Genomic DNA, 21,663 nt, shown 5'->3' with positions numbered 1-21,663 from the left:
GTCTTTGATGATGGTGACGTACTGATGGGGTTTTGGTGTGGGTGTCCTTCCTCTTTGTTAGTTTTCCTTCTAACAGTCAGGACCCTCAGCTGTAGTTCTGTTGGAGATTGCTTGATATCCACTCCAGACCCTGTTTGCTTGGGTGTTAGCAGCAGAGGCTGCAGAAGGTAGAATACTGCTGAACAGCAAGTGTACCTGTCTGATTCTTGCTTTGGAAGCTTCCTCTCAGGGGTGTACTCCACCATGTGAGGTGTGGGGTGTAGGTCTGCCCCTAGTGGGGGATGTCTCCCAGTTAGGCTACTCAGGGGTCAGGGACCCACTTGAGCAGGCAGTCTGTCCGTTCTCAGATCTCAACCTCCGTGTTGGGAGCTCCACCGCTCTCTTCAAAGCTGTCAGACAGAGTCGCTTGCGTCTGCAGAGATTTCTGCTGCTTTTTGTTGTTGTTGTTGTTGTTGTTGTTTAGCTGTGCCCTGTCCCCAGAGGTGGAGTCTACAGAGAATGGCAGGCCTCCTTGAACTACTGTGATCTCCACCCAGTTCGATCTTCCCAGGGCTTTGTTTACCTACTTAAGCCTCAGCAATGGCGGCCACCCCTCCCCCAGCCTCGCTGCTGCCTTGCCCTTAGATTGCAGACTGCTGTGCTAGAGATGAGGAAGGCTCTGCAGGCATAGGACCCTCCCGGCCAGGTGTGGGATATAATCTCCTGGTGTGCCCATTTGCTTAAAGCGCAGTATTGGGGTGGGAGTTACCCGATTTTCCAGGTGTTGTGTGTCTCAGTTCCCCTGGCTAGGAAAAGGGATTCCCTTCCCCCTTGCGCTTCCCAGGTGAGGTGATGCCTCGCCCTGCCTCAGCTCTCGCTGGTCGGGCTGCAACAGCTGACCAGCACCGATTGTCTGGCACTCCCCAGTGAGATGAACCCAGTACCTCAGTTGATAGTGCAGAAATTACCTGTCTTCTGTGTCGCTGGCCTCCCTTCTCTGTTTCATTGGTAAAACATGTAATAGTCAAAAGATTGCTTCTTTTTATTAAATTGGAGCAATGGTAGCTAGATTAATATTATCGTTTCCAAAATATATTTTATAGTTCATATGTTTGGGTAGTTCTTTTCTGACAATTTAATTTCATCTGCAAATTATATTGGAATCATGTTGAAATAAGGAATCATGCCCTTTTTAAAAAGCTTTCCCATGGAGAGTTCATCCTGTTTGTTGATTAGCCAGAGCTAGCAAAATAGCAGTTGGCTATTTGAAGAAAAAACAAAAAAGTCCCCAATCAGTAGAGAAAGGTACAAAACCGATGTTTGGATAAGATCATCTCTATTTGTAATTTGATGTTTTTGTTGTAATATTGAGGACCCAGTTGTGACTAGAGAGTAGGGATTTCTACTGTGTGAATCAGCATGTATATGTGGCTTCTTCCAGTACATAAGAGTCGGCATTAATAACTTGGTATGGTGTGAGGTCTGTAGTCCAGAGCCAAGGATTGTCCAGGGTGTCAGGAACACAACGAATTTAAGATCTGAGCCTGGTAGAATGACCACAAAGCCACAAATGAGGTGATGCCAATGGGGCATTCATGATGAGAACACTAAGTACAATCGGTAGGAATTAGGAAGTAAAAAAGATATCAGTAATTTCAAAGTTAGTTATCCTTCAATATAAAAGAGTATTGTTTGTTATTCCCTGTACAGAAATACAGGATACTCAGATCAATTGCCAACAAGCAGTGAGTTGTTTTCCTTTTTAACATTGAGGTTTGTTTTGTTTTTGTTTTTGTTTTTGTTTTCAGACAGAGTCTCGCTCTGTCACCCAGGCTGGAGTGCAGTATCGCAATCTTGGTTCACTGCAACCTCTGCCCCCAAGTTCAAGCAATTCACCTGCCTCAGCCTCCCGAGTACCTGGGACTACAGGTGCCTGCCACCAGGCCTGGCTAATATTTGTGTTTTTAGTAGAGATGGGGTTTCACCATATTGGCCAGGTTGGTCTCGAACTCCTGACCTTGTGATCCGCCTGTGTTGGCCTCCCAAAGTGCTGGGATTACTGGCATGAGCCACCATGCCTGGCTAACATTGAGGTTTGTAACGAAGCAGAAAAATAGATAATTGTTAAGTTTCTAGCTGTGCTCTGCTGTTAGATATCAGTTAATGTTTCATTATCAGCCATAGCATATATAATGATTTTAACCTGCATAATTCTTCATGTTCTTTTCATATGTTAGTACAATCTAATAAAGTGAGATTATCATCTTGCAGATCAATATGAATCCTCTCTAGTCATTATTTTGTTGTCATCATCCACATCCAACATCTGAAATTTCAGAAACTGATGTAAACTACAAAGAATATTCACATTCTTTTAAAGTACTGTTTTAGAATGTTCTAAATAATGAACCTCAGCCTATACACTGTCCTAGAATTCTAGGGTTTTTTAAAGTTTTTTTAAAATATGTATATCAAGACCCCCCACCCCCGAGTGGATGCCGTGGGTGGTACCAAACCCTATGTATTCTGTTTTTTTCTATACGTACATACCTATGATAAAGTTTAATTTATAAATAAGACACGGTAAGAGATTAATAACAACAGCTAATAAAATAGAATTTTAACAATATACTATAGTAAAAGTTATATGAATGTGGACTCTCAAAATATGTTATTTTACTGCACTCTCGTTTCTTACGATGTGAGATGATAAGTGCCTACCTGATAAGATGAAGAAATATGAATGACCTAGACATTTTGATTTAGTCTTAGACTGCTATTGACCTGTATTCCTGAATCCATGAATAATTCTTACTTGCAGTAAAGGTCTTGATGTCACTTTTTTCAGGGGATCCCTTGCTGAAGTCTTCATAGATGCTCAATGCTTGCTGGTCATCACACTGTCATCAACTAGAACACATTTCTGTTCTTGTCTTCCACCATAAATTTAATGCCTTTTCTAGCTTAACTAAACACTTATCACACACACACTGTTGCAGGTTGAAGTGCTACAGCAAAAATAGCATAAATATCTCTTTCTTTCTTCACAATTTCACAGATAAAAATTCATTCTAACCATAGATCTTTAGCAACCTCAACATATGATGGTTTTTTTCTTATTAAGTTGAGAACTTTTACCTTTTCACTTAAAAGAAGCACTTGACAGCTTCACTGTGGCATGTCTAAATTCCCAGCATTACTACTCTTGTGCTTTGGGGCCATTATTAATTAAAATAAGGGTTACTTGGACACAAGTACTGCAATACAGCAGCAATCAGATAATCAGGGCGACTATCAAGTGAACAAGTAGTGTATGCTGGACAAGAGGATGATTTACATCCCAGGCAGGACTGAGCAGGATGACTCAAAATTTCACTGTGCTACTCAGAATGGTGTGCATTTCAAAACCTGTGAATTGTTTATTTCTGGAATTTCCCATTTAATATTTTCAGACCATTTTTGACTGAGAGTAACTGAAACCATGGAAAATAAAATCGCAGGTAAGTGGGGACTACTATAAATCGTTTTAGAGCTATAATGGTATTTTACTGTTCAATAGGCCATAATGAATGAATCAACAGAGTTTGAGGAAAGAAGTGCTACCATATCCAAAGAGTGGGAACAGGACCTGAAATCACTGAAAGAGAAAAATGAAAAACTATTTAAAAACTACCAAACATTAAAGACCTCCTTGGCATCTGGTGCCCAGGTTAATCCTACCACACAAGACAATAAGAATCCTCATGTTACATCAAGAGCTACACAGTTAACCACAGAGGTATATAATTTCTTATAAAATTTTCTTCAATTTGCAGCTTCGCCACAGAGTTTAGAGCAAAATTATAGTATTTACTTATTACCGAACATGAATACATTTATTTTTGTAAGTGATGGGCTTGATTTTTACTAGTAGTTCTACTCTGGCTATCATTTAACTAAACTAATTATAAAGCTAGACATTATGTAAGATATTATAAAACATAAATTGTAACTTCATTTGATTATTAAATTCATAAAATATAGTTTAAGTTACTACCGCTTAAGGTACAATTACCATAAAAGTTTTCCAAATCATGTGACTTTCTATTGAACTGTGATCTATGTCGGTATGCAGAACAAATATTAGCTTGGAGAGAAATAGCAATTTAACTTTTCTCATTATCACCAGCATATTTAATATTGCTTCATGTTGTAATCACAGTAAAAATATGAGGTTAAAAATATAACAAGATTGTTATGCAGATTAACTTGTATCTAAGAACCGGTACATTATTTGAATAATCAAATTACCTTATTAACTACCCTTACTCAGGAGTCTAACAACATGTGCAAAATGTTATATTTTGTTACCACACAAAACGACTTTGTAGGGATTCCAATGGTAAATTAAAATTTATCATTTTTCACCAAAAACTTATGATAAAACATCAACCACCAGCTTAATGAAAACTAGATCACTAGTATACAGTGTTTTGATTTGTAGGGCATTACAGACCTCAGTCAGCTGGTACAGATAAAATAGAGGAAAGATGAAATCCATCTACCAAAATAATAATTTAAAGAAACAAAAGGAAAGCCGGTCAATCTTCAATGACCCAAGAAAATAGTCTAGCAGATAATAAAATATATGCTACTATAATTAGACAAGTTTGATGCAAGAATGGACAAGTAGAGCAGTGGAACAGAATAGAGAGTTCAGAAATATACCCAATTAAGTATCAGAATGTAGTACAGGTGTATGATAACAGTAACATTCAATTCAGTGGAAAAAAGGATGTTTTACTCGACCAGGTGTGTGAGTCTGTAATCCTAGTACTTTGGGAGGCCAAGGTTGGAGGATTACTTGAGCCTAGGAGTTTAAGATGAGCTTGGACAACATAGTAAGACCCTGTCTCTACAAAAAAAAAGTGTTTTTTAAATATGTTATCCAGGTGCAGTGGCGTCCACCTGTAGTCTCAGCTACTTGGGAGGCTTAGCTGGGAGGATTACTTGAGCCTGGGAGATCGAAACTGCAGTGAGCCATGATCCATGCCACTGCACACCAGCCTAGGCAACAGAGTGAGACCTTGTCTCAAAAAAAAAAAGGAAAGAAAAGATGGTTTGCTTAATGCATGATTTTGATACAACAGGATAGCCAACTGGAAAAAAATAAGACTGGATTCCTGTCTCACTCATTAAACAAAAATGAATTCTAAATGGGCCCCCAAAAATCCAGACATTTTGCCAAAAAAAAAAAAAAAAGAGTGTGGTGTGTATGTGTGAATAATGTGATACCTCTATGAAATGAGATTCTATATGTCCATGAAGACAAAAAATAGGAGAAATCTATGTGTTGATAATGGAAAGATCTGGAAAAAATATGTTCTCAAGTTTTAAAATAAAGCAGAACTATATTTAGTATATTGTGTGTATACTATTTTTAGAAACTATATTCATGTATATTTGGTTATAGATAGAAAATTTCTGGAAGAATATACTTGAAAAAGTTTAGTAGTGATTGCTTCAGGGTCAACTTGGGGACTGAGGAGGGGAGACTTACTCTTCATTATATGTCTTTGAATTTTTTTCCACATATTTGTGTTTTTCTATTTAAGATTAATAAGGGTGGGCATGATGGTTCATGCCTGTAATCCCAGCACTTTGGGAGGCCAAGGCGGGCAGATCACCTGAGGTCAGGAATTCAATACTGGCCTGGCCAACGTGGTGAAACACCATCTCTACTAAAAGTACAAAAATTAGCCAGGCGTGGTGGCACACACGGTGTAGTCCCAGCTACTCGGAAGGCTGAGGCAGGACAATCACTGGAATCCAGGAGGTGGAGTGCAGAGAGCCGAGATTGTGCCAGTGCATTCCAGCCTGGGCAACGGAGCAAAACTCCATCTCCAAAATAAATAAATAAATAAAAATTAATAAAAGTAAAGGGAAAGATAAGTTATATATATTACTTTAGAGAGTCAATTAACAAATGTCGTTTGTTTAAGTAGTGTTCATTTAAAATATGAGTGCCTGTTTAATATGCTTAGCACTATGCTGACTAATAAATCACATAACCACTGTGCTGTTTTTACTGCATGTTTTAAGAATTTGCAGACAGATTATAATATAAACCTTTGACATTTTCAATCCAAAAATCATCATCTAAATGAGGGAAATAACATGTCTATAGATTGAATGATGTTTGGCCTCTCTTTGTTAATATAATCTGTGAAAAGTTAACAATACCTAAATATGATCATCTCTGTCTCAAATTTGTATACTGTGATTCTGTCTTGATGATAGAGCTTATGAATGTGTGCTTTTTCTAACAGAAAATTCGAGAACTGGAAAATTCACTACATGAAGCTAAAGAAAGTGCTATGTATAAGGAAAGCAAGATTATAAAGATGCAGAAAGAACTTGAGGTGACTAATGACATAATAGCGAAACTTCAGGCCAAAGTTAATGAATCAAATAAATGCCTTGAAACAACAAAAGAGACAATTCAAGTACTTCAGGTAACTTAAACATAAAAATAAAAGTTGTTTGTTTGTTTAGCATATTGAATTCAGCAAATCTCTTGGTGCTCTGTTCTTCCGTCTCACGACAACTTCCTATTACCTATGTGTGTCTGAAGTTCAATACTCATGCAGAAGCAACTTAACTTATAAGTGAAATGTAGGAGCGTATTGTCATGTAAAATGTAATTTTTATTATGTTGGAAAAATAATTTTTAAAAGACATACATGTTTACAGTTTAAAGTGTATATTTTTTCATTTTTCAAAAAAATTGCATATCAAAATATATAATACTGTTAGATAAGTATATTTTTAAATTCTTTTCTTTCTACTTACTGCCCCTGTTACTGAGTCCCACCTGATGTCCCATGGGCTGAATCTGACCTGTTTTGGGGGGAAAAACCATAATTTAAACGTTTTTCAACTTGAATGTCAGTAGACAAACCACACACTCATTAATCACTACTCCCTTTTGGTTTAGTTCTAGCCACTTCTCACATTTCTTCTACTCGAGTCTGATCCGAATTGGCATATTTAAATTTGCTGTTCTGCTCCAGTGTCTTTTCATTCCAGTTAAAATTAGGAACACATCAAGAATGCCTGCTTTATTCATATTTAACATTGTTCTAAAAATTCTGGTCTATTCAATGAGACATGAGTAGAGAGGCAAAAGAAAAAATTAATTTTTTTTGACAATTATTGTTATAGCTGGAAACTAAAAAATTCAGGTATAAAGTTTTAGAATGTTGTAATTTTTTAATATTACAAATATTGATCACAATTTTTATTCATTCCATAAATATTTGCTGAGCACCAGCTATGTGTCACTCACTGTTCTAGAGGCCAATGAAAAAACAAAGCCCATGCCAGCAAAGAACTTACATTCTAGTTGAAGGAGACAGAATATTAACTTAAAATGTAAAATATAGAAGGTATATTTTTATATATGTTATATATATTAAGAAGTATATTATATCTCAAGTGGTGAAAAGTGAAATGGAAAAAAATTAAGCCAGACAAGGGGGTACATGGTTCTGGGTGAAGGTGGACATGTGTGGGAAGAGAGATGATTGTATATAGAGGAGTTGAGGAATGTCACACCAGTAAGATGATCTGAAGGAAGTGATAGGGCAAACTGTGTGGCCAGGGAGAAATGTTCCAGGCGAAGGAAACAGCAAACTGAAAACAACAAGCAAGGTAGTGCATCCAGAGCAGAATGAGCAAGAGGATAAAGGTAGAAAATAAGGTGAGAGGTAGCCGAGGACCAGATCATAAAGGCCCTGTAAGCTATTTTCAGAACTCTCATTTCTATTCTGGGAGAGATGGAAACAAAGGCTTCTCAATGGGAAAAGGATAGTCTGATCAACTAATGATGCTAGATAACTAAATATCCATCCACAAGCAAAAAAAAAAAGACAAAGAACTTATACTTTTCACAAAAATTAACTTAAAATAGATCATAGACATAAATGTAAAATGCAAAACTAGAAAACTCAAGGAAGATGACATAGCAGTTCTAAGTGACCTTGGGTTTGGCGATTTTTTTAGATATAATACAAGAAGTACAATCCATAAAGAAAAAAACTGATAAGTTGGATTTTATTGAGACAAACTTCTGCTTTGCAAAAGACGCTGTCCAGAGAATAAAGAGAAGCCACAGACTGGCAGAAACTATATACAAAAAATGAATCTGGTGAAGAAATGTTATATAAAATAGACAAAGAACTCTTAAAACCAACGATAAGAAACAACCAGTCAATCTTTTAATTGGCAAAAGACCCAGATGACAAATAGCCATATGAAAACATGCTTCATATCATATGTCATTAGAGAATCACAAATTAAAATAATAGACAATTACAAACCTACCAGAATAGCCAAAATCCAAAACACCAAGAACACCAAATGCTGGTGTATGGAGCAGAAGGAATTCTTACTAATTGCTGGTGGACATGCAAAATGCTACAGCCACTGTGGAAGATGGTTTGGCAGTTTCTTACAAAACTAAGCATACTTGTATGATTGAGCAGTTGTATTCCTTGGTATTTACTCAGATGAGCTGAGAAAGTATGTACACACAAAAGGCCGCATGTGTATGTTAATAGCAGCTGTGTTCATAATTGCTAAGACTTAGACACACCCAAGCTGTCTTTCAGTGGGTAAATGGATAAACTGGTACATTCATACAATGGAATAGTTTTCAGCAATTAAATGAGAGGGCCGGGTGCAGTGACTCACGCCTGTAATCCCAGCACTTTGGGAGGCCAAGGCAGGCAGATCACCTGAGATCAGGATTTCAAGACCATCCTCCCCGACATGGCAAACCCTGTCTCTACTAAAAATACAAAAAAAGTAGCCAGGCATGGTGGTGAGTGCCTGTAATCCCACCTACTGAGGGGGCTGAGGCAGGAGAATCGCTTGAACCCAGGAGGCGAAGGTTGCAGTGAGCCAAGATCGCACCACTGCACCCCAGCCTAGGCGACAAGAGCAAAACTTTGTCTTAAAAAAAAAAAAAGAAAGGAATGATAGGACCTTTAGTACACATTGCTTAGTGGAAGAAGCCAATCTGAAAAGGCTACATACTGTATGATTTCAAGTATATGACATTTTTAGAAAGGCAAAACTAAGAGACAGTAAAAACAAAATAAACAGTTACCAGGGATAATGCAGAAGAGAGGGATGAATAGGCAGAGCACAGGGTTTTTTAGGACTGTGAAACTATTCTGTATGATACTGTAATGATGGACATGTGCCATTTTACATTTGTCAAAACCCACCTAATGAACAATACAAATAAACTGTCATGGAAATTATAGATCTTAATAATGTATCAATATTCATCACTTATAACATGTGCCATACTAATACATGATGTTAATATGGGGAAAAAGGAATAGGGGACACTGGGTATGTAGGAACTCCCAGTGTTTTCCATTCCATTTTTCTGTAAACTAAAACTGCTGCTGTCAAATATAGTGTTTTGTATCACTGGATGGAACTATGTTTCAGTACAAAATATGCCTAGTAATGCTCTGTTTTGTGGCTTGAATTTAGTTCTAGTTTGATGTTTACATCACTGCTCCAACATCTTTTTGTTTCGTTTTCTGATTTACCTTTTTCCACTGGCCTTTTCATTATTTCCAACGTTTTTCATTTTGTAGGTATTTTCAATTGAAAAAAATGTATTTATTTTAAGAAATAAAAATCATGTTTCTTTTTTTTTTTTTTTTTTTGAGACGGAGTCTTGCTCTGTCGCCCAGGCTGGAGTGCAGTGGCCGGATCTCAGCTCACTGCAAGCTCCGCCTCCCGAGTTTATGCCATTTTCCTGCCTCAACCTCCCGAGTAGCTGGGACTACAGGCGCCCGGCACCTCGCCCGGCTAGTTTTTTGTATTTTTTAGTAGAGACAGGGTTTCACCGTGTTAGCCAGGATGGTCTCGATCTCCTGACCTCATGATCCGCCCGTCTCGGCCTCCCAAAGTGCTGGGATTACAGGCTTGAGCCACTGCGCCCGGCCAAAAATCATGTTTCTAATTGCGAAAATCGTGTTTCTAATTGCATATTAGCTTCAAATAGACTTCATATCAATATCTAGTTATTCAGTTAAAATTGATGCTTTTTCATATATTTGGAATTGTTTGCTATTTTAAAATGTCCTTAATTAGAGCAAAGACAGCTAACCATTCTTTAAAATTGGAGAAATTGAAGCTCCTCTAATAATTATTTTTATTTTCTCTAAAAAAAATATTAGGACAAAGTTGCTTTAGGAGCTAAGCCGTATAAAGAAGAAATTGAAGATCTCAAAACGAAGCTTGTGAAAATAGACCTAGAGAAAATGAAAAATGCCAAAGAATTTGAAAAGGAGTACGTATTTGTCTTAATTTAATGTTATTTTAATAGCTTTTCTTCCTAAACTACATATACTTTTCATTAGTTAAATTTTTAAAATAAAATTTATGAAAACATTGTTACTGCTCTTCTTTAAAAAGTATAAACATCCATAGATTTTAAGACTCAAAAAAAAAAAATGAAATACGTTCTCACTTACTAATGCATCACCTTATACTGTTTATTCTCTCTGGTCCTCGCATTCATAATCAGTAAAGAAAGTTTTATATTAGAGGATTTGTTAAGATGCTTCCTGTCTTTTAACACTTTTCATTCTTCCTAAGGATCTTGAATAAATATTTAATGATCTCTTATTTTGCCCAGGAAGTAACTCGGAATTTTCATGCTCTCTAAGCAGCTTATTGGTTTTAGTGAAACATAAATCTATTAGATTCTCAATTATAAAAACAATTTTACTTGTAGAATAGGGTCAGCAGGGCCAGGTGCAGTGGCTCACGCCTGTAGTCCCAGTACTTTGGGAGGCCAAGGCAGGCAGATCACCTGAGGTCAGGAGTTTGAGACCAGCCTGGCCAACATGGTGAAACCCTGTCTCTACTAAAAATACAAAAATTAGTCGGGCATGGTGGCAGGTGCCTGTAACCGCAGCTACTTGGCAGGCTGAGGCAGGAGAATCGCTTGAACTCGGGAGACAGAGGTTGCAATGAGCTGAGATTATGCCATTGCACTCCAGCCTGGGGTACAAGAGCGAGACTTCATCTCAAAAAAAAAAAAAAAAAAGAATAGGGTCAGCAGATACAGATGCATTCATAGTCATTAAGAAAGGCAGAAAGTCATAATTTATCGTTGCTGATTAATGCCTAAACTAGCAACTCTCATAAAATATCTCTTTCTACCAGAGAACAGTGATCAGAATTTGACCTTTGTAGCATCTTAGACCAGAGCTGCAGTCAGGGTTTGCTTTCCTGACCATATAGCAATGAAGCTGCACTTTCTCTTTCATGCTCCTTATACCTTCAAGATATTTCTAGGACCCCATGGTAAAAAATAATTAGGTAGTTATAATTTTGTTCAATATCCAATGAATTAGGCCTCCAGAAGCTTCAAAAGAACTGGGGTTTCTCAATATAAGAAAACCAGACTGTCCCTGCACCCAAGCAGAATGCTTCTAATTTGATGGCATTAATGCCATAAGGCACATGGCACCAGAGAGGTATCATGAGGGCTTATCTACTGCCACTTATGAGCATTACGTCAATGTGATGTATTAGAAAATCCTTCACAGCAGCTCTGTTTATTCTCCTGTAAAAAATTAGTTGCTGAACTTTTTACATCTTTTTATTGTTTTTGTTAGAATCAGTGCTACAAAAGCCACTGTAGAATATCAAAAGGAAGTTATACGGCTATTGAGAGAAAATCTCAGAAGAAGTCAACAGGCCCAAGATACCTCAAGTAAGTAGAAAATGCAGATATTTTCAGATCCTTTAAATTTTACTTCTCAACACACAACAGACTTTGAAGACTAATATTATGTAGTATGTGACAGTCGAGAATAAACAGAAGTTGACCACCAATATATTTTTAAATGAATTTTTTGGAACCGTGTTTCCAAATATCTTGTGACATCTTAGTTTGTTGTAATCTTAGATGCTTATCCATTATAGATTCTTGAAAAATATTAACTCTGCTTTTGTATTATCAAATCTTTGCCTATTAGTGAAGATACCTTCAGGCAATAAAGGAATGACTTATACTGTATCAATGTAGAATTATGCTTCCCAATAAAATGAAACACATCTTCATAGATTTTAAGTGTATACATTTCATAAGCTATAATTGGTGTGCAGTAAAAATAAATACTATTCTGTTTGTTCTTGAAACTAAAAATACCAAGTTAATATTTACCTGCAAAGGTCTTTGAAATTTATCTGAGATACACTTTTTAGATCTGTTGGTCAAATTTCTCAATATATATGCAATCCTCAAACTACCTTTTTTCATATTCTGTCGGTCCCATTTGAAAAGAAAGAATGCTTTAACAGTACTTGAGATAGCTGTGCAGTAGAACAAGTACTGAACTAGGTCAAGTGCAGATCTCAATGGCTATGTGAAATCGTGGGGTTAGCACCTGATCTTCTAACTTATAGGTGTATATATATATGCTTATATATATACTTACAGTATATATTTACAAGTATATGTGAGTATATATACTATGTACTTATATGTATGTGTGAGTATATATACTTATATGTATATGTGAGTATATATATATACTTAAATGTATATGTGAGTATACTTATATACTCATATCCTTTTTTTATTTGGTTGTCTTTTTATTATTTAGTAAGAATTCTTTATGTATTTTGGATGCAGGTCACATACAAGATATATGATGTGACAATATTTTATCTCATTTCTGTGGTTGTCTTTTCACTTTCTTTTTTTGATATTGTTATACTTTATGTTCTAGGGTACATGGGCACAATGTGCAGGTTACATATGTATACGTGTGCCATGTTGGTGTGCTGCACCCATTAACTCATCATTTACATTAGGTATATCTCCTAATGCCTCCTTATATATACTTTTTTACAGGAGAATAAACAGAACGACTGTGAAGGATTTGCTAATATATACTTATATGTATATGCACACTTATATATACTCATAAGTATATATATACACACATATATACATATATATTTATATATACACCTATATATACTTATAAGCATATATACTTACATATCCTTAAGTATATATACACACTTCTATATACCTGTAAGTACATATACACTTATATATGCACTTTTATATATACTTATACACTTTTATATACACTTATATACATATGTATATGTACTTATATGTGTATATGTACTTATAAGTGTGTATATGTGTGTGTATATATACTTATAAGTGTATATATGTATATATGTATACATATAAGTGTATGTATGTATATATGTATATATACTTATACATAAGTATACTTATAAGTATATATAGTGTATATGTAAGTATATGTATGTATAAGTATATATAAGTATATACATATATACATATGTAAGTATACATATTTATGCATGCACATGTATATATAAGTGTATATACTTATATATAAGCGTATATAATACAAGCAGATATCTTGTTTTGCTTAGTATTTGGAATTTTCAATGTGCAATATATATTACTCGTATATAATACATATTTACAGAATATATTGAATTCCATATATTACATGTTACAGGATATATATAAGTGTATATACATATATATACACACGCGCACACATATATAGTTAAACGCACACATATATATGGACATGGTATATGTACATATTTTTGGCAGGTGGTAACACTTCAGTCATTATGGGGAAAGTAATTTTTAGAGCTCATGTAATAAGTGTCTTTTTTAAAAAAGCATATATACATATACACTTATTTATATGCATGCACGCACACACACACATACATAAAGATCAAACCAAAAGTTGTGGGTAAAAGCACATTGAAAATTTCAAATACTAAGCAAAACAAGATATCTGCTTGTTTTGCTTGTATTATTGTATCATTTCATAAAAAAAAAAAAAAATGGTGCTAAAGGTGTTAAGGTGTTGTCTAGTACCTATTATAGCTTAAACTTCCCTAGTGTCTGTTACAGGATAACCATAGCACCTACCAAGAAACTTAAAGAGCTAAAAACAGAAGTGAGGATTCTTTGTTTCAGAAGGTTGAGGATAATTATTCTTGATTTGTAGATGACTTTCAGGTACATAGTGTAGATGAATTCAAAATAAAATAGACATCAAGAATTGCCCTACACACACACACTATCCCTCTTTTGTGAATTCCCAGTGACCTAATGGATTAATCCACTTCATAACTATCTCACATTTTTATGCAACTTTGCCTACAATTTACAAAACAGTCTCTTTACACACATAGTGTAGAATATTTAATATGTGCTTCAATATTATCCTAACATATATTTAGTTAATAATATGTATTGAATATATATAATGCACTGAATGACGGGGTGGCCCTCTCACCCTACCTCACCTCCCCGCCATACATGCACTGTGTTGTAACAAGCCCTCCAGGGGAAAATATAGATCAACAAAGGACAGCTGTAAGTGGAGAGGATTGCTATTGCTGCAGTCCGGGTGAAAGATCTTGGTGATCGGGATATGTTAGTGAAATTGCTGGAGGGGGATTCTAGAGGCATAGAATTGACGGTTGGTCAAATAAACAGAGGGAGTACGGTAGAAGGCTGAAGTCAAGGGTGACTTCCAGGGAAACAAGACTTGAGGTGTTTTGGTCTCTATAATGGCTTATTGTACTTAATAGTATTTCTTTTATTTTGAACTTTGGAGACAATTAAAATTATCACCTATTTGTGTATTTTCCTCCCACAGTGATATCAGAACATACTGATTCTCAGCCTTCAAATAAACCCTTAACTTGTGGAGGTGGCAGCGGCATTGTACAAAACACAAAAGCTCTTATTTTGAAAAGTGAACATATAAGGCTAGAAAAGGAAATTTCTAAGTTAAAGCAGCAAAATGAACAACTAATAAAGCAAAAGAATGACTTGTTAAGGTAAGATCTGCTTACATGATACAGATATTATGCTTATGGCTATTACATATATGTAGGGACATGGTATATGCACATATTTTTTGCAGGTGGTAACACTTCAGTCATTATGGGGACAGTAATTTTTAGAGCTCATGTAATAAGTGTCTTTTTTTAAAAATGAGAATATAGGTACACTATTCCAGTGTTTGCTGTCTATCAACTGACAATTCCTAACCAAGCCAAGAAACAGGGAAGAAACAAAGACCTTTGAGGGGGCAGCTGAAATACACCACAAGTCCATATACCCAAGCCAGTGAGGCTTTACTTAGGAACTCCTTACATCCATTATTGTAGGCTTTTTACTTTATAAACAGATCTAACAAATTATTTGGCTTCTAGCACAGTGGAAGATTAGAATCTTTTCCCCAAGCACTCTACTATGATACAGTAGGAAAAAAAAGGGTTAAATAATTTTACGAATGACTCTTTGCCATGAAAGCTATTTAAAAAGAAACAAAAACAAAAAGGAGATTATAAAAGGGTTATATTATGAAAGAGAAATCCAACATTATCTAGGTGTTAGGGGTAGAGGGTTGGTTGATCAAGAAGCCAACAAACAGGCATACCTCGTTTTATTGCACTAATCTTTCTACTATATACACTGGGAACCCAAAAGATTTCTGCAGTTTGCTTTATTACAGTGATCTGTAACCAAACCTGCAATATCTCCAAGGTATGCCTATATCAGAATACATATGAAAAATGAATAGGAATTAGGCTAGATGAGAGAAGAAGGGTAAGTTTTCTAGGCCAGGGGACAACGTGTTCATGGTCTTTGAGTGAAGAAGAATAACTAATTGGTGGAACTGAAAGACATCCAGTGTGGCCAGGGTGTAGAGAATGAGACAGAATAAAGTGCAAGACAAGGTGCCAGAGGTAAATGGATTCAGATTACATGGGCCCCTATAGTTCATTTTGAAGAATGTGGAGTGGTATCCTAAATGTAATGGCAGGATTACCTGCACTGGAGGGTTTTAAGCTACTGCCCTGATAAGATCTTATAGCATCTTTGGCTGCTAGAGCATTATGGAGGGACCCAATCTTAGAATGTGTTTATGGTAATTCAGGCAAAACATAATTTTAGCATGGACTAGCTTGGCTCCAATAGGGATAAAAACAAGGAAGTGAATTTGATAGATAGGATGAGATTGTATCAAGAGACTTGGATGACTGTTAAAATGAAAGAGAGTGAGGTCTCTAGGATTGTTTCCCAGGTTTGTCTCTGGAGGAACTGGATAAATGCTGGTGGCATCTTCTGTAAGAAGCAGCACTGTAACTAGAAAAGCACAGTGTAATCTTTCTTTTACAGTAAGAAAGGTACATCAAAGATTCATCTATCCAGGAGACTAATTTATCAAATTATTGTGGCAAAGCATCAATAGATAAGCCACTCTGGATTATATCATTGATTTATTTGAAAACCTAATGTTGTACTTAGAGCTTTCTTTTCAAGACTCCATGATCATGGAAACTTACTACATTATTCAATTGATATAGATCCATTTTGTTTTCTGAACTTTGGAAATAGTCAAAACAGGAAGCATGAGGTTGAAATTAAAATGTAAATGTGATAAAATGGTATATTTGATGTTATATATATTTCATCACAATTTAATTTTTAAATATAAATGTGAATACATCTTAAGAATCAAGAAGTCTTACAGTGTCTCTTTTTTTCCCCCACATTTAAGCAATAATCAGCATCTTTCCAATGAGGTCAAAACTTGGAAGGAAAGAACACTTAAAAGAGAGGCTTACAAACAAGTAACTTGTGAGAATTCTCCGAAGTCTCCTAAAGTGACTGGAACAGCTTCTAAAAAGAAACAAATTACACCCTCTCAATGCAAGGAACGGAATTTACATGATCCTATGCCAAAGGAATCACCAAAATCTTGGTTTTTTGATAGCCGATCAAAGTCTTTACCATCACCTCATCCAGTTCGCTATTTTGATAACTCAAATTTAGGTCTTTGTCCAGGTAAGTAAATATACTGGTTACTTTAAAATCAGAAGGTAACAGTTGGAACTTACTAGTCGATTAGTGATTTAGTCAAGTAAGCTACAATGTCAGGCTTCATTTGCTGACTCTGTGTAAGAAAGTTGGTTTCTCCAAGGCATAGCAATGAAGTGCAATTCACTTTTATCCCAAGTGAAGTCTTCAGTCTACCCTTTAAGCCCTTAGTTTTGTCCAAAGAGAGGCAAGCAACTTTCTCAAGGACATGAAGATACTACCCTAAAAAGCAACTTTTACTGAAAAGTCTTATCAATTCAATGGACCAGAATATCCAATAGCATTACATTTACTTTACCCAAGCCAGATAATAGATGAATCATTTACTTATTCATTTATTCAATCAGCAAAATTGTTTTGAGCCCTTTCTATGTGTTAAGGATTAGATCCTGATGGCACATTGATAAGCAAAACCAGACATGGTCCCTCCCTTCATAGAGCTTAGTTCTGATGGAAGATATAGACAGTAATCAAGTGGTTAAAAAAAAAAAGTGAAATTCAAGCAGTGCAACTACAAAAGACTATGAGGAATATAATAAGTATTTGAGGAATATTGAGGAAGGAAACTGAGATCAGATCTAAAAGGTTAACATGAGTTATCTTAACAAAGAGCAGAGGGAAAAGCATCTCAGGCAGATGGAACAGCAACAGCGTTAGGATAGGTGGGAACATGACCAGGGAAAGAGTTGAAAGAAATGTGGTGTGGTCAGAGCACGGTGAGTACAAGCTTGTGTGGGTGAAGTCAGTGAGGCCAAAGAGAGAATTAAGAGCCAGAAATGCTGGACTTTTATAAATTATATAAAGGAATTTTTTCATTTATTGTGTAGAGGAAGACTTTGAAAGATCTTAAGCAATGGCAGGAGAATGTGAGTTACACATTTTGAAAACATCACCTTGTCTCTAAGGTGACCAGCAAATAGTAGGAGCAAGAGTTTGACAGTTGTCTAAATAAGACATGATGGTAATGTGGACTTGGAGTAGAGATGGAGAGAAGTAGACCGACAGGAGAGATTTTGGAGTAAAATCAGCAACACCAGGCACCTGATTGAACAAAGGAGTGGGGAGGTATCAAGGATCACCCCCAGCTCTGCATGGAGGTTGTCCACAGAAGTGGGGGGACTTGCAGGAGAAACTGTAACATGGCATTTCTTGTAGTCTTTCTCACCACGTAGCATCTATTGTGCACAGCCCTTTGCGACAGTGTATCTGCCTGCCCTACCAGAGGTACCCTGTTATGCAACTGTAGAAATCTAAAGCAACAAAATTGTACACTAAGAAAGGCAGTTGCCAAATCATTTAAAACCTTTAGCAATATTTGCCAGAGTTTATAAACCTCTACTTTCTGATTAAGAAAAAATCTATCCATTCTCATCAACTATATCAAAATTAGATCAAGTTGACAGTCTAAAAGTGTTCTTAGGGAGATAGGTAGGCACAGAAACATTTGGAATAAGAAAAGTTTGAAATATTCTCTTCATGAAATAGTATTTAACAAACATTTAAGGACTTCTATTAGCTAGCTAACACTTGCATGGAACTGTCTCGCTATGTTGCCCAGGCTGTCCTTGAACTCCTAGGTTCAAGCAATCCTAAGCATCAAGGACTACAGGTGCGTGCTACCGCACCCAGCTGTAATCACCTTTTGGTTTTGTCTGCTGGTGCCAGAGGTGTATGCATAATGTGAATTCATCAAACTGCAAATAAAAATGTTTGAGTCCTTTTTTAATATATGGATCTCTCTGGTACTGTTTTTAGATAAATAAAAGAGTAGCCTAGAAGAATACATAAATCAAAAACTGACCAATTCAGAATTAAATGAGATAGTCCCAGCTTGAATTAATACCAGTCTTTTAAAAAGTAAATGTGAGTTTTTACTTTTAATTATAAAAGGTAATCTAAATTACCTTAACAAACTAAGGTAATTGCTAAGACCAGTTTTACTAGATTTACTTTTATAAATATAATAATTATAAAATAAATATTGTTTATAAGCAAATAGATGCAGCTAAAGTCCTTTTTAAAGGCTCACAGAAAGCTTTCCAAAGATGACTAAATATTCTCTAAAATACTATTTGTTTAGCACACCATTTATTTTGAGAAACAGGATGAAAGAAAACTCAATCAGTCCATGTTTGATTCACTTTGAATTTCAAATTGAAGAATTCCAAATAAAACTTTATTATCTCTCAGTTTAACTATGGTTTGTCTAATAGTTCGTTTTAGGACAAAATGGGGAGTCAACTTCTCCAACTCTAAGGTGAAATACACCGTCTTCATGACCAAACAATGATGAACCATGTTGCCCTTTTTCATTGTTCACATCTCTCCTGTCTTAACATCCTTTCCACTTCCAGCTGTGCTTGGTTCTTGTGTATTTTTGTAATAGGATGAATGTTTCCATTTTCTTTCTCAGAGGTACAAAATGCAGGAGCAGAGAGCGTGGATTCTCAGCCAGGTCCTTGGCACGCCTCCTCAGGAAAAGATGTGCCTGAGTGCAAAACTCAGTAGACTCCTCTTCGTCACTTCTCTGGAGGTCCAGCATTCCTTGTTTGGAAATGACTTTGTTTATGTGTCTGTCCCTGGTAATGATGTCGTAGTGCAGCTTAATTTCAATTCAGGCTTTACTTTGCCACTAGAGTTGAAATATAAGGGAACAGGAAATGAATGCATTGTGGTAATTTAGAATGGTGATAGCAATACCTTCTTCTTCTTGCATATGGTAATACTTTTAAAAGTTGAATTGTTTTATTTATTTGTATATTTTGTAAAGAATAAAGTTATTGAAAGGAATGTAAAGTTACCTACATGACTTAGCATATTCCAAAGCATAACACATACATTAATATAAAACATTTTATTAACAAAATTGTAAACATTTTTAATACCTTACACATTCAATAAATGTTTAGTAGTTCTGAATCACCACTTTTCTATGCAATGTTAATGGTTTCTTGGTGAGGTAGTCTCTCTTGTTGACTCAATATTTTGCTATGAAAATACACACAAGCTTTCTGGATTTAAATTCTTAAAGGATAGCGGAGGCTATGTCCTCTTAACTTTCCAGTTCTAACATTCCTTTTGCTGTAATAACCACAGAGGTTCCTTCTCACATTCCTGGTAACCTACCTATCCCAATCCGTATACAAACTCTCTAAATTGGTTGGTTTATTATAATATTATTTATTATATTATTTATTATTTTGTTTTTCATTGCCCCTCACTCCCAGCCTGGAGGAACCTATAGATCATTTATTCTACCTCTTCATTGTAGACATAAGGAAACAGTACCAGAGTTTTTATCAAAGTTTTCTAAACCTGGAGTCCCCACAGATAGATGAAGCATATATGGATGGGCTTCTTGGAATCTGTAAAACTTTTTAAATTTTTTGTGAACTTTTTTGTGTGGATTTATTTTGGGGGAGGGGATACTAGGGTTTATACTTTGTTTTATCAGATTCTTAGAGGGGCCCGTGATCCTGTAAAAATCTAAGAACTATGGCTTTAAAGGATATTTGATATTACTTTTATACCATATGACTTTGAAAAACCACTTAAAACAAGTTGCATTAGGTTATAGAACAGAGGTAAAGTGATTTCAAGGCATTCTCGGCTCTTTGGTAAGATTCAGTCAAAGAGAGAGATTATTGATTGCATCATATCTAGTATTTTAAAGTCTGTGGAGTGCATTTTTTCCCATATCTTAACATACCACCAAAGGAATTAACTAGGACTAAGGGGAAACTATTCCTTCCTAAAATCTTTTCCCCTAGACCTGTACCTTAAGAGTCTGTCTTCTGCTTCCCACCCTTATCCAAACAAAACACTAACACACCTGTAGGTTTGATTCTTTATGTCTGCTTCTCCACCGAACAAAAGTAACCCAAAGTAGTGGTTAAGTTCACCTGGATGATAAAACTACATTAAAGTCATTAAAAATCTACTAGTTTTCACGTACCCAGCCTAGTAGAATATTTTTAACTTTTGAATTTGGGTGTCCATTTTATTCCTCAAATTTGGGAAGTTTGTGACCATTATTTCTTCAAATAAGCTGTGTCCCTTTTGCTGCCACCATTATCCCACACCCTTAATATCTATTCCCACACATTTTTGTCAGATTTTTTGGCTTGTATAAGTTAGAAAACTCAAGTGGTTCTTTTGATTGTGACACAGCTCCTCATGGGCCACACTTTGTACCTCACATTAGGGATCTGCTGGGACTTGAGTCTAGTCAGGTCTAGGAGCATAGAGGGCTGGTGGGGGTAGGTCCTGAGGAGAATCAGCATTGTCTTGCTTGGCAGCTGCCTCAGGGGAGGCCATTATTATTTCCTCAGGCAATGCAGGAGTGCCTTTGTACTCCAGCCTGGCCCGCAGCGTGAAACTGAAAAAAAGAAAAGGAAAAGGAAGAAAAATGGAGCTCAGTGTTCTTAGCTACAGGGTCTTCCCACACATCCCCATCCCAACTTACAGAATCTCACTCTCCCAGTCACTGTGGCTCATTTTACCAGTAGACACACTGAGGCAGAGTTCACCTTTTGCAATTGCATCAATCAAATGATGAAGACTGGTGTTTGATTTTCAGCAATTTTAGCCTCATGTCTACAGGAGAGAAGATCCTCTTTCAGGGCACGCCTAGAAGTTCTTAGGTTACTTATGTGGAGCTTGAGCCAGGAATTTGAATCCCTGAAGTCATT

General features: G+C 36.0%; 1 protein-coding gene across 2 annotated transcripts in view; it reads left to right on the top strand.

Moving 5' to 3' along the window:
- CENPE (centromere protein E, 312kDa) overlaps nucleotides 1-19,897 on the top strand; it is a 93,079-nt gene extending 73,182 nt beyond the window's left edge. Inside the window, exons 41-47 of one of the 2 annotated variants that reach the window (XM_011992291.1) lie at nucleotides 3,539-3,757; nucleotides 6,288-6,473; nucleotides 10,224-10,336; nucleotides 11,673-11,770; nucleotides 14,739-14,922; nucleotides 16,653-16,939; nucleotides 19,386-19,897. In XM_011992291.1, coding sequence (XP_011847681.1) covers nucleotides 3,539-3,757; nucleotides 6,288-6,473; nucleotides 10,224-10,336; nucleotides 11,673-11,770; nucleotides 14,739-14,922; nucleotides 16,653-16,939; nucleotides 19,386-19,480 — 1,182 coding nt within the window. In that variant the 3' untranslated portion in view covers nucleotides 19,481-19,897. The remainder of the gene's footprint in view (nucleotides 1-3,538; nucleotides 3,758-6,287; nucleotides 6,474-10,223; nucleotides 10,337-11,672; nucleotides 11,771-14,738; nucleotides 14,923-16,652; nucleotides 16,940-19,385) is intronic. The other variant, XM_011992290.1, reaches the window with a different exon arrangement.
- The last annotated feature ends 1,766 nt before the right edge of the window (nucleotides 19,898-21,663 follow it).

This window comes from Mandrillus leucophaeus, unplaced genomic scaffold (assembly GCF_000951045.1).
Source record: "Mandrillus leucophaeus isolate KB7577 unplaced genomic scaffold, Mleu.le_1.0 Scaffold409, whole genome shotgun sequence".
Lineage (NCBI taxonomy): Eukaryota > Metazoa > Chordata > Mammalia > Primates > Cercopithecidae > Mandrillus > Mandrillus leucophaeus.
This window is presented reverse-complemented; position numbering and strand designations above follow the sequence as displayed.